General features: G+C 43.4%; 1 protein-coding gene across 1 annotated transcript in view; it reads right to left on the bottom strand.

Annotated features, from left to right (window-relative positions):
* The window catches only part of LOC126185200 (kelch-like ECH-associated protein 1B), a 461,339-nt gene that overhangs the window by 132,353 nt on the left and 316,419 nt on the right, over window positions 1–12,567 (bottom strand). Inside the window, exon 4 of the mRNA XM_049928077.1 lies at window positions 265–671. Coding sequence (XP_049784034.1) covers window positions 265–456 — 192 coding nt within the window. The 5' untranslated portion in view covers window positions 457–671. The remainder of the gene's footprint in view (window positions 1–264; window positions 672–12,567) is intronic.

Below are 12,567 nucleotides of genomic sequence, written 5' to 3' on the forward strand. Positions count from 1 at the left end.
ACGGCAGTTGTGAGTGCAAATGTTCTTGCAGGTGGAGAGAACTGCTGAGAATACGACATTGGAGAAAGAAAATACCCAACCGAATAGCTGACGCTAACAAATTGCGATTTAGTGGCCGGGTATAACGTAGGTTTGTCGAAAGTAACGGTAGAGGAAAAAGGTCTGATGCTGCAATAGTGAAGTCGCCGGTGCAGACACTACAAATAAGGATTACTTTGAGGGAAAGAGGTCGCAAGCAGGAAGCGCGAAAAGCGGAGCTGGTACCTTCATGGCGTCCTTGACGTAGTTGGCCATGCAGAAGGTCATGTCGCCCAGTTCGCTGCTACCTCCGGCCGTCGCCTTGGTCACCACCTCCGGCGCCGCCTTGTTGAAGACGCAGCCTCCTCCCATCGCCTGCTGACCCTTGACCTCGGGTCCCGAGCTCGGAGCCCCCAAGTAGTCCTCGCCGTCGTCCATCGCTCACACGAGCACTCGCCACAGGCGTCCGTTTGTGCCGCTACAGACACATCCCCCCCGACACCCCGTCCCCTCCCCCCGGGGAACAAGGCACTGCGGCGCTGGAGCTCGAGTCTCGGGTGCTAGCTGGGCGGCCGGGTGGAGCGTGGTCGCGGCGGCGTCCTGGGCGCACAGCGCATGCTATCCGGCGGCGGTCACAGGCGTAGCAGCGTCACCTGCAACGCGAGGCACCCGCTCAGGCTGCCGCCACCAAACTGCAGAGTCAGCCTAGCTGCGCGCTTATCGCTCGGCCGCCGCGGCTCGCAGCGCCACGACCGCACGCCGCCGCCGCCGCCGCCGCCGCAGACATTACCTCATCTACATCTGCACTAGTTCTCCGCCAGCCACTGGCGGGGTACGTACCTTCCGCATCAGCCCGCTGCTCCCTTTCCCTGTGTCAACAAAGAGTGAAAAAATATCTGGGTCCTGTGAGCAGGAAGGGGCGCCGCAGGGTTAAGTTCTTGCTCTATGGCTTCTCTTCAGATATGATCTTCCGCTAAACATAACAAATAATTAAAAACTTTTTCAATATGTCCTCGGAGTCTTTCGCGACGGCATACATGAACAATTCAACAAGAACTGATATTTTGATCGGACAGAATGGGCATATTATTAGCGAGACAGAACGGTTCAAGTTCCTAGGCGTTCGGATAGATATTAAGCTGTTGTGGAAAGCCCATGTTCAGGATCTTGTTCACAAACTAAATGCTGCTTTATTTACCATTAGAACAGTATCTGAAATAAGTGACAGTTCAACACGAAAAGTAGTCTACTTCGCATATTTTCATACGCTTCTGTCATATGGTATTATTTTTTGGGGTAATTCTTCTGATTCAAAAAGGGTATTTTTGGCTCAAAAACGGGCTGTTCGAGCTATATGTGGTGTAAGTTCGAATACTCTCGGAATTCTGACATTGCCCTCACAGTATATATTTTCTTTAATGTCGTTTGTTGTTAGCAATATTAGCTTATTCCCAAGAGTTAGAAGCTTGCACTCAGCTAATACAAGGCAGTAATCAAATCTGCATGTGGAACGCACTTCCTTGACTCTTGTGCAGAAAGGAGTGCACTATTCTGCTGCATCCATTTTCAATAAGCTACCACAAGAACTCAAAAATCTTAGCAGTAGCCCAAACGCTTTTAAGTCTAAACTGAAGAGTTTCCTCATGGCTCACTCCTTCTATTCTGTCGAGGTAGCTCCTGGAAGAGCTGAAAAATTAACCAAATTCCAGTGTTACTTTGTTAATTTTCTTTATTTAACCTTACGAATTGTAGCCTGAATACGTTTCTTGTATTTCATTTTATCTGTTTCTACTATCGTGTTATAATTTCATGTATTGACTCGTTCCATGACCATGGAGACTTCTCCTTAATTTGGTCCCACGGAACAATAAATAAATAAATAAATAAATAAATAAAATTAAAAAAATGGCGGAGATGGCCATCGAAAGCTCGAGGATTTTATTCGAATTGACGCGGCTGGAAAACTGAGAACGTTTTATTCAACTTTTTCAATATTTTACGTTCCGTTGGGCCCGCAGCATAGTATACGTCAGTATAAGACATAATGAATGCCCCAAACCTAGCTGCTATATACCGGGTGATCAAAAAGTCAGTATAAATTTGAAAACTGAATAAATCACGGAACAATGTAGATAGAGAGGTACAAATTGACACACATGCTTGGAATGACATGGGGTTTTATTAGAACCAAAAAAATACAAAAGATCAAAAAATGTCCGACAGTTAGCGCTTCATCTGATCAGAATAGCAATAATTAGCATAACAAAGTAAGACAAAGCAAAGATGATGTTCTTTACAGGAAATGCTCAATATGTCCACCATCATTCCTCAAAAATAGCTGTAGTCGAGGAATAATGTTGTGAACAGCACTGTAAAGCATGTCCTGAGTTATGGTGAGGCATTGGCGTCGGATGTTGTCTTTCAGCAACCCTAGAGATGTCGGTCGATCACGATACACTTCCGACTTCGGGTAACCTCAAAGCCAATAATCGCACGGACTGAGGTCTGGGGACCTGGGAGGCCAAGCATGACGAAAGTGGCGGCGGAACACACGATCATCACCAAACGACGCGCGTAAGAGATCTTTCACGCGTCTGATATTACAGCTTCACTAAAAGCGCCTTTTCAGGTAACGTCAACATGCTGCGACTGCTGGCGCATCTGTTTCTCTCATTACAGCTCCTTTTATACACGATTGTCATGTGCAGACACTGACGTTTTGCTGTCCAGCGCCATCTGTCGGACATTTTGTGAACTTTAGTTTTGTTTTTCCTGATAAAACCCCATGTCATTCCAAGAATGTGTGTTAATTTTTACCTCCCTACCTACATTATTCCTTGGTTTATTAAGTTTTCAAATTTATACTGACTTTTTGATCACCCGGTATATATATATATATATATATATATATATATATATATATATATATATATATATATATATTGAACTTAAAGATGTCAAAGATAGAAAAACTTTTAGAAATAAGGTGGAAAAGTGGATTGTATTGTCGGAGAAGGAAGCACTAAAGAGACCAGGAACAAAATGGACAGAAGAAAGAAAAAGAAAACATGGAGAACGAATGAAAGAAGTATGGAAGAAACGACGTCAGAAAGCTTTGCGTGATCCTTCTGGGTCCATTCGCGATAAGTAAGTATATTACGCGATAGGTCAGTTTCGACTTATTGTCATTATCAAGTGACGTCTAGTTCGAAGTGACGACCGATTAGCATCTATAGTAAATTTTTTGTCATATCTTGGTAATCGGACAAAAACGTATTTTTACATTTCGTAACTACAAAAAGTAATATACTTACCAAGGCATGACAGAAAAAAATTGTTGTAGATGCAATATGGTCGTCACTTCCAACTAGACGTCACTTGATAATGTTAATAACCCGAACCAGGCCTGTTGTGTAAAATATTTAAAAAACATATTACCTTACTGCAGCTTATTTTGGAACATTCCTAATGTCTTATACTAATTATTTTCAGTAGATCGAGCCCTACAGCTTGTACATAAGGTAAGCTCCCGATTATCCAGGTGCCCATTAGGTTTGCAGATTATCAGTACAGAGTTCGTGGAATTTGGAAAAAAAGCCTAAACCATTCTATTACAATTAGAAGGAATATTTCCGTTTAGAGTACACTATTATGCATGAGACTCACGTTTTAGCGTCCGAAGACGATCCACCCCCTAATCAGAACTCTAATAATAGGAACGATTCCACTACTGCCAAATACACTGCGCGTAAGGACCACGAAGGTAAAATAGGGCCCGCATCTCGTGGTCGTGCGGTAGCGTTCTCGCTTCCCACGCCCGGGTTCCCGGGTTCGATTCCCGGTGAGGTCAGGGATTTTCTCTGCCTCGTGATGGCTAGGTGTTGTGTGCTGTCCTTAGGTTAGTTAGGTTTAAGTAGTTCTAAGTTCTAGGGGACTGATGACCATAGATGTTAAGTCCCATAGTGCTCAGAGCCATTTTTTTGGTAAAATAGGATTAATTAGGCGTCATACGGAGGCATACAGACAGTCGTTTTTCCCTCGGTCTATTTGACACTGAAAAAGGAAACGAAATGACTAGTGTCGGTACAGGATAACCTCTACACCATACGGTGACTTGCGGAGTATTTATGTAGATGAGATTAGTTTGTTGATACTGCCACTGTAAAATGTTTAATTTTGCCGACGAGCTACAATCTCACCTCTGCTTGCACTGTTTGATCACCACCAAGGTGAAGTGCTCCAAACTGTTCTTTAGGTTCTAGTAATAGATGCTCATCGGGTGTGACCTAGTCGGGACTGTATGGAGGGTGAGTGCAACCAAGGCGGCGGATTGTTGCAGATGTCGCAGCGCTCGTGTGTGGTCTGGCATTATCATGGTGAAGGAGAGGATGCTCCATGTGTGGACAAACTCTTCGAATTCGAAACTCTGTTTCTCACGCACCGACAGAGTTACGTTACATACCACCACACATTCTACAATTCGGAGCCCTCTAGCGGCAAAGGCCTTTAAATATGTAGACATGAAGAATAAAGATGTAGAATGTTAATAACATTTGTTTTATTTTAAAATATTTAGGGTTTTCACATTAAAAATTAGGAGGAATTGCTTTTCAGCGTGTCCTCGTATATTTATAAATGATCTAATGAATTCCTAGGTGATGGAGGAACTCGTCATCACGCACACCAACCCACCGAAACGCGCTGATCTGTTATTAGATTTTGGATTGGATTGTTTTGGGGGAGGAGACCAGACAGCTAGGTCATCGGTCTCATCGGATTAGGGAAGGACGGGGAAGGAAGCCGGCCGTGCCCTTTCAAAGGAACCATCCCGGAATTTGCCTGGAGCGATTTAGGGAAATCACGGAAAACCTAAATCAGGATGGCCGGACGCGGGATTGAACCGTCGTCCTCCCGAATGCGAGTCCAGTGTGCTAGCCACTGCGCCACCTCGCTCGGTGTTATTAGACAATGCAGGACAAAATTCGTTTGAATGTACCAAGTTCCGACTCTCCAGAAAACTAGAACCGTCGACAGGATGAAAATGAATGGAAAATAAACAAAAAAAATTGACTGTTGTTAACTGAAAACAGAATATACCAAATACAGTGAATTTCATGTGTAATTTTGTAGATAAGTTGTCAGTTTCTGGGGAATAGGCTAAAGCGTAAATAATGAAGTGGGAGTTCAAATGTGACATGTAGCATGTGTTCTAACTTTAGCAAATAGCAGTTTTCGATAAAAATGTGTGCACTTTGAATTAACCGCGGTATTCCGTGATCCGCGGAGTCTCGGATCGTCATTAGCCAGGATAATCAGGAGTTCCACCTCATGAGCCATGGACCTTGCCGTCGTGGGTCGGCTTGCGTGCATCGAAGATACGCATGCCGTACCGTGGGTGCATTCCAATGAGACGTATCTATAGACAAGCCAAACAAACGTGTGGTTCCAGAGGAGAGTCAGCAGCCTTTTCAGTATTTGTGAGTGGCAACATTCTGGATCACGGACTGATCTGCCGTTGTAACATCAACCAACATCGCCTTGCTGTGCTTGTAGTGCGAATTGCTGAAAGAAAGGGGAACTACATCCGTTATTTTTTCCGAGAGCGTAATGCTCTGTGTGGTTACATGACGATGGCATCCTCTTGGGTGAAATATACTCCAGAGGTGAAATATTCTCCCCATTCGAATTTCTGCGCGGCAACTACTCAGGAAGATGTCATGAGAAAAAACAAAATTATTGATAGTCTACAGGTAGTAGCGTGGAAAGTTAGTTCCCCTAATCATGCAGACAGGTTGGAAAATTTGAAAAGGGAAATGGATATGTTGAAGTTAGGTACAGTGGAATTAGTGAAGTGCTGTGCCAGGGAGACCAGTACTTCTGATCAGGTGAGTACAGGGTTATTACTTCAAAATCAAATAGGGGTGAGCCGGCCGGTGTGGCCGTGCGGTTCTAGGCGCTTCAGTCTGGAACCGCGTGACCTCTACGGTCGCAGTTTCGAATCCTGCCTCGGGCATGGATGTGTGTGATGTCCTTAGGTTAGTTAGGTTTACGTAGTTCTAAGTTCTGGGGGACTGATGACCACAATGTTAAGTCCCATAGTGCTCAGAGCCATTTGAACCATTTGAACCAAATAGGGGTGATGCATGAGTAGACCCAATAATGAATAAGAAGTTAGGAATAGCGGGTAAGCTACTATGAGTGGCATAGTGGACGCATTATCGTTGTCAAGATAAACACGAAGGCAACACCCACCACATAGTACAACTGCATATGCCAACTAGCTCTACAAATGATGAAGCGATTGAAGAAATGTATGGTGAGATAAAAGAAATTATTCCCACAATTAAGAGAGAGGAAAATGTGATTATGGTGTGCGGCTGGAATCAGGCAGTGGGAAAAGGAAGAGAAGGAAAATTAGTAGTTGAATATGGACTGGGGGAAAGGAATGAGACTACCACTTGGTAGGATATTGCACAGAGCATAACTTAAACATAGGTATCACTTGTTTTAAGAATCATGAAAATAGGTTGTATACGTGGAAGAGACCTGGAGACACTGGAAGGTTTCAAATTGATTTTATAATGATAAGATAGAGATTTCGGAACCAGATTTTAAACTGAGAGACGTTTCCAGCAGTAGATGTGTACCCTGACCACAATTTACTGGTTATAAACGGTAGATTAAAACTGAAAAAAACTGCAAAAAGATACGAAATTAAGGAGATGGGATTTGGGTAAGTTGAAAGAACCAGAGGTTGTTGAGAGTTTTGGAGGGAGCATTAGGCAACGGTTGACTGAAACAGGTAAAAGGAATGCAGTAGAAGACGAATGAGATAGTGAAGGCAGCAAAGGATCAAAAAGATAAAGAGATAAGGTCTAACAGAGATACTTGGATATTACGGGAGATACTGAGCTTAATTGATCAAAGGAGAAAATACAAAAATACAGCAAATGAAGCAGGCCAAAGGAAACACAAATTTCTAAAAAAAATTAGTAACAGGAAGTGTAAAATGGCTACGCAGAAATGGCTAGATGACAAATGTAAGGATACAGAAGCAACCAGTGATAAGCAGAGAAAGGAAAGCCGAAAGGTGGAAGAAATACATAGAGGGTCTCTACAAGGGTACAAAAATGCTTCAAGTGGCTCTGAGCACTATGGGACTTAACTTCTAAGGTCATCAGTCCCCTAGAACTTAGAACTACTTGAACCTAGCTAACCTAAGGACATCACACACATCCAAGCCCGAGGCAGGATTCGAACCTGCGACCGTAGCTGTCGCGCGGTTCCAGACTGTAGCGCCTAGAACCGCTCGGCCACCCCGGCCGGGCAAGGGTAATGAACTTGAAGACAATATTATAGAAAGGGAAGAGAACGTAAATGAAGATGAGATAGAAGATATGATACTGCGAGAAGAATTTGACAGAGCGCTGAAAGACCTAAGCCGAAACAAGATCCCTGGAGCAGACGATATTCCCTCAGATCTGCTGATATCCTTAGAAGTGCCAGCCATAGCAAAACTGTTCCACCTGGTGTGTAAGATGTATAAGACAGGTGAAATACCCTGGTTGCAAAATACTAACATGAATTATTTACGGAAGAATGGAAAAACTGGTGGAAACCGACCTTTGGGAAGATCAGTTTAGATTCTGCAGAAATGTAGGGACACGTGGGGAAATACTGACCCCACCACCTATCTTCTAAGACTGGTTAAGGAAACGTAAACTTATGTTTACAGCATTTGTAGATTTGGAGAAGGCTTTTGACAATTTCGACTGGACTACACTCTTCGAAAGTCTGAAGGATATGGATAGAAACAGGGATCTAAAGGTTATCAACAACTTGTACAGAAACGAGACACCGGTTGTAAGAGTCTAGGGGCATGAAAGTGAAGCAGTGGTTGAGAAGAGAGTGAGACAGGGTTGTAGCCTATCCACGATGTTATTCAATCTGTACACAGAGCCAGCAGTGCAGGAAACCAAAGAAAAAGTTGTGGAAGGAATAAAAAATCAGGAAGAAGATAAAAAGCTTTGAGGTTTACCGATGACATTGTAATTTTGTTAAAGACAGCATAAGACTTGGAAAAGCAGTTGGACAGGATGGATAGAGTCTTGAAAGGAGGATATAAGACGAACGTTAACAAAAGCAACATAAGGGTAATGGAATGTAGTAGAATTAAATCAGGTGATGTTGACGGAGTTAGGAGTAGGAAACGAGACACTTAAGGTAGTAGACGAGTTTTGCTATTTGGGCAGTAAAATAACCGATGACGGCCGAAGGAGAGGGGATATAAAATGCAGTCTGTCAATGGCAAGAAAAACGTTTCTGAAGAGGAGAAATTTGTTAACACCGAATATAGACTGAAATGTTAAGAAATCTTTTTCTGAAGGTATTCCCCTAGAGTGCAGTCTTGTACGTTCGTGAGACGTGGACGATGAACAGTTCAGACAAAAAGAGAATGGAACCTTTCAAAATGTGGTGCTACAGAAGAATACTGAAGATCAGATGGGTAGCTTGTGAGCCCATCGAATCACAAATGTAGTGACTTCTTCCGCGGCGTAATAACTTTGGTTCTTATGGTTCCGTGGAACTTCGGGAAATAAATAATAAGAAAATTTATATTCGCAGATGATGCAAGGGAGAAAGGTTGCCTACACGCCTTTGTATAAGCCCTAATATCTCTAACTTCACCACCGTACACGACATGCCCGTGCGAAGTAAGAAATCATTGGGACGTTAGAGTTTAACGTCCTGTTAAAATCAAGTTCGTAAAGACGGAGAACTGGACTGGACAAGAATGGTTGGATGAAAGATCTAGGGGAGGGGACCAAACTGCGAAGTCATCGGTTCCACCAGATTAGGGAAGGATGGGCAAGGAAGTCGGCCGTACCCTTACGAAGGAACCATTTTTGCCGGCCGCGGTGGTCTAGCGGTTCTAGCGCTGCAGTCCGGAACCGCGGGACTGCTACGGTCGCAGGTTCGAATCCTGCCTCGGGCATGGGTGTGTGTGATGTCCTTAGGTTAGTTAGGTTTAAGTAGTTCTAAGTTCTAGGGGACTTATGACCTAAGATGTTGAGTCCCATAGTGCTCAGAGCCATTTGAACCATTTTTGAACCATTTTGCCTGAAGCGATTTAGGGAAATCACGGAAAACCTACATCACCAAGGCCGGACGCGGGTCTGTACCGTCGTCCTCCCGAATTGGACAAAAATGAGAACAATATAAATGGCTGTAGCAATGTCTATCAACTACTGCTAGTGATTGCCGTATTTATGTACGGTTTGTTGATGGTAAATATCTGTTTAAGTTGTGTACGTTAGCAAATTTGCCTGCTGGTCAGGTTTGCTGAGGCATGTCCATCTGTGATTGATTACAAACATCCTTTCATTTGCTCCTGTGTAAAATTCAGAACACTTCCACAAAACACACATACAAGCACATTCATTGGGAAGCAGCGTGTTTTCAACAACTTTTCACCAGGAGCATATGAGTGTCACTGATCTCCCCATCGAGTATATTCACACCGATTTCCTTGAGATCAGAAAACAATTACTTTACTTTTCCTTCACTCATTGCTGAAAGCCATAAACGTGGGCCAAAAGGGCGTAATTTCTGTCGCTTTATGACCTTTTACACTGAGAAATCTAACCAGTGACCGTAATTCATCTGCAGACGAGTTATTTATCTTCGTTGTCCTGTTAAACCGCTGGCACGCAAAGAAAAAACGATCCGAATGACGACCATTGGCGAATCGTAAATGGAGGATTTGTGCACTCAGCCATTCACGAGAAGTCTAATCGCTGCATACAGTCGTAACTTTTAACTATACGTGTGGTGTCACCGCCAGACACCACACTTGCTAGGTGGTATCTTTAAATCTGCCGCGGTCCATTAGTACATGTCGGACCCGCGTGTCGCCACTGTCAGTAATTCCAGACCGAGCGCCACCACACGGCAGGTCTAGAGAGACGTACTAGCACTCGCCCCAGTTGTACGGACGACTTTGCTAGCGACTACACTGACGAAGCCTTTCTCTCATTTGCCGAGAGATAGTTAGAATAGCCTTCAGCTAAGTCCATGGCTACGACCTAGCAAGGCGCCATTAACCAATTCTAGAGAGAGTCTCACTTGTATCATCAAGAATGCTGTATACAAATGATGGATTAAAGTTAAGTATTAAAGAAGCTACGTACTTTTCTTTATAGCATTCATTACGTATCCTGTTTCAGACATCACGCCAGCCGGCGTGTGTAACGCGTGCATTTCGGCTACTTCCGAGTGGCGTGGCTGTCTTGCTACGCCACAACAATACGTGTCTCGCAGGAACATATTTCTTAACTTCTCTCAGGAGGAGGGTTCTCGGACTTTAAGATGGATTGTTTTTTATTACGCAAACTACTTTGTTTTAGATTCCCCCATCGAATTTTGTTGAGCAAATCTCTAAATACTCTTACACTTTTAAGCAAACTTGAGACGCATTTCACAGTTATTTTAGAACTTTTCCATATATTCGGTTAACGCTGTTTGGTGATCCCCAGAGAGGAGAACAGTCCTTGAGAGTGGACCAGACAGGAGTTTCCTTAGCTACCTTCTTCCAGATGAGAGACGGGGTCCGATGAACAGACACACAATTTTTCGACAACGCTTACATGTACAGTTTCTACAGCTCATGTCAACGTATGGTGGCTATATGCATAACAGTATCGTGTCTTGTAAGGAATTCTGCTTATTTATGTCGTAACATTTTTGCTGACAATAATATTTCCTTATTTTTTACCAAATTATACTTCTCCACTCGTGTAGGTCTTCACTGGGATGTTATTTAAAAAGTAAACCCCCGAATCCTTGATGAATCGAACTACCGAGCGAGGTGGCGCAGTGGTTAGCACACTGGACTCGCATTCGGGAGGACGACGGTTCAATCCCGCGTCCGGCCATCCTGATTTAGGTTTTCCGTGATTTCCCTAGATCACTTCAGGCAAATGCCGGGATGGTTCCTTCGAAAGGGCACGGCCGATTTCCTTCCCCATCCTTCCCTAATCCGAGCTTGTGCTCCGTCTCTAATGACCTCGTTGTCGACGGGACGTTAAAACACTAATCTCCTCCTCCTCCTCCTCCTCCTCCATGAATCGAACTATCGAAACCCCGTGTACAAATCAACTTCAGATGTCCCATTACTTCATAAAAAATGTAATGTGTTATATATTTGGCTTTAAGCACGTGAGAAAAAGTTTTGAAAAGGTCTTAAATTATGTTTTGTTTGTCGGAAGCCTCTGAGTGCTCTCATTTTGAAGCACCGGATGAATATAGCCTGGGTAATTTGAGCTCCATTTTAAGCAAAAGCAAATTTTTCATACATCTCTGTGCTTGTGATGTCATATTTCCTGAACTTTTGTCGTACAATAATATAATGTTGCAGGTTTGTTTAGTGGTGCAAAAGGATAATGTCCGCACAATATGTTGTGAACAGAGTTAGTGGTAAAGAAGTAATAAATAAAAACGTCGTGCCTGCTGTTGAAGTTTTACTTCACGATCAACGAGAATGTGATAAGCGATAAACTTTTTCCTTCCGTCATTTTGTGGGGGGTGTGAGCGAGAAAAAGTTTCTTAAAGGTTTGAAATTATATGAAAGGTTTTTTGGAAGTCGCTAAGTCCTCTCATTCGCTAATACTAGATGACTAAATCCTGGGCATTTGCGCGCTGTTACGGTGTCTCAAAACAAACACACAGTTTCTAACTGTAATACTTGTCTTGTTGTGTTAAGACTTTAACGTAAGATTCGCGTCTGCCGAGTGCTGTTGGCGAGCGGGGTGCACTCAGCCCTTGTGAGGCCAATAGAGGAGCTACCCAACTGAGAAGTAGCCGGCTCCGGTCGCGAAAACTGACAACGGCCGTGAGGGCGGTGTGCTGAAGACATGCCCCTCCTTATCCGCATCCACTGACGCCTATCGGCTGAAGACGACACAGCGGTGGCCAGTAACGTTGGGCCTTCCGAGGCCTGTTCGGACGGAGTTTTTGTTTGTTTATATCAGTAGATTATGCCACGACAGCATTTCTAATTTTTAAATTCTGTAGATAATTAACTGAAATATTGAAAATCAATTTTTTGTTGTCCTTGGAAGCTGTTAGGCAATCTGCAACATGAAGTATGTGACCATGCTTCCGATCAGTCGTTTGGTAATACAGATTTTGATTTAAACAATTACCTAAACGTGTAATTATAAAAAAAGGCCTATGCTGCTACTTTTGGCATACTTTTGCTACATTTTTATTCACATGACGATTATTATTCCTTACAAGTAGGCAGCCAGTATTTCCAGTGGTGCGATATTATTGACGTTCAGCTAAGAATAAGTAAAATATTGGTCCATACGTCCTGCACACCATTTTTTCCAGTACTGATCAGACATTACACTGCAATTACTAACGTAAAAAGGCAACACCGCTCACAGGATGCACAGTTATCATTTGCTCACGTTCGGGTTTCATTTAGGGCGACGTACGATGGCCCGTGCACTTGCTGTTTAAGCCCTACTTTCTAATATTTTATCC

Source organism: Schistocerca cancellata, chromosome 4, assembly GCF_023864275.1.
Source record: "Schistocerca cancellata isolate TAMUIC-IGC-003103 chromosome 4, iqSchCanc2.1, whole genome shotgun sequence".
Classification (NCBI taxonomy): Eukaryota; Metazoa; Arthropoda; class Insecta; order Orthoptera; family Acrididae; genus Schistocerca; species Schistocerca cancellata.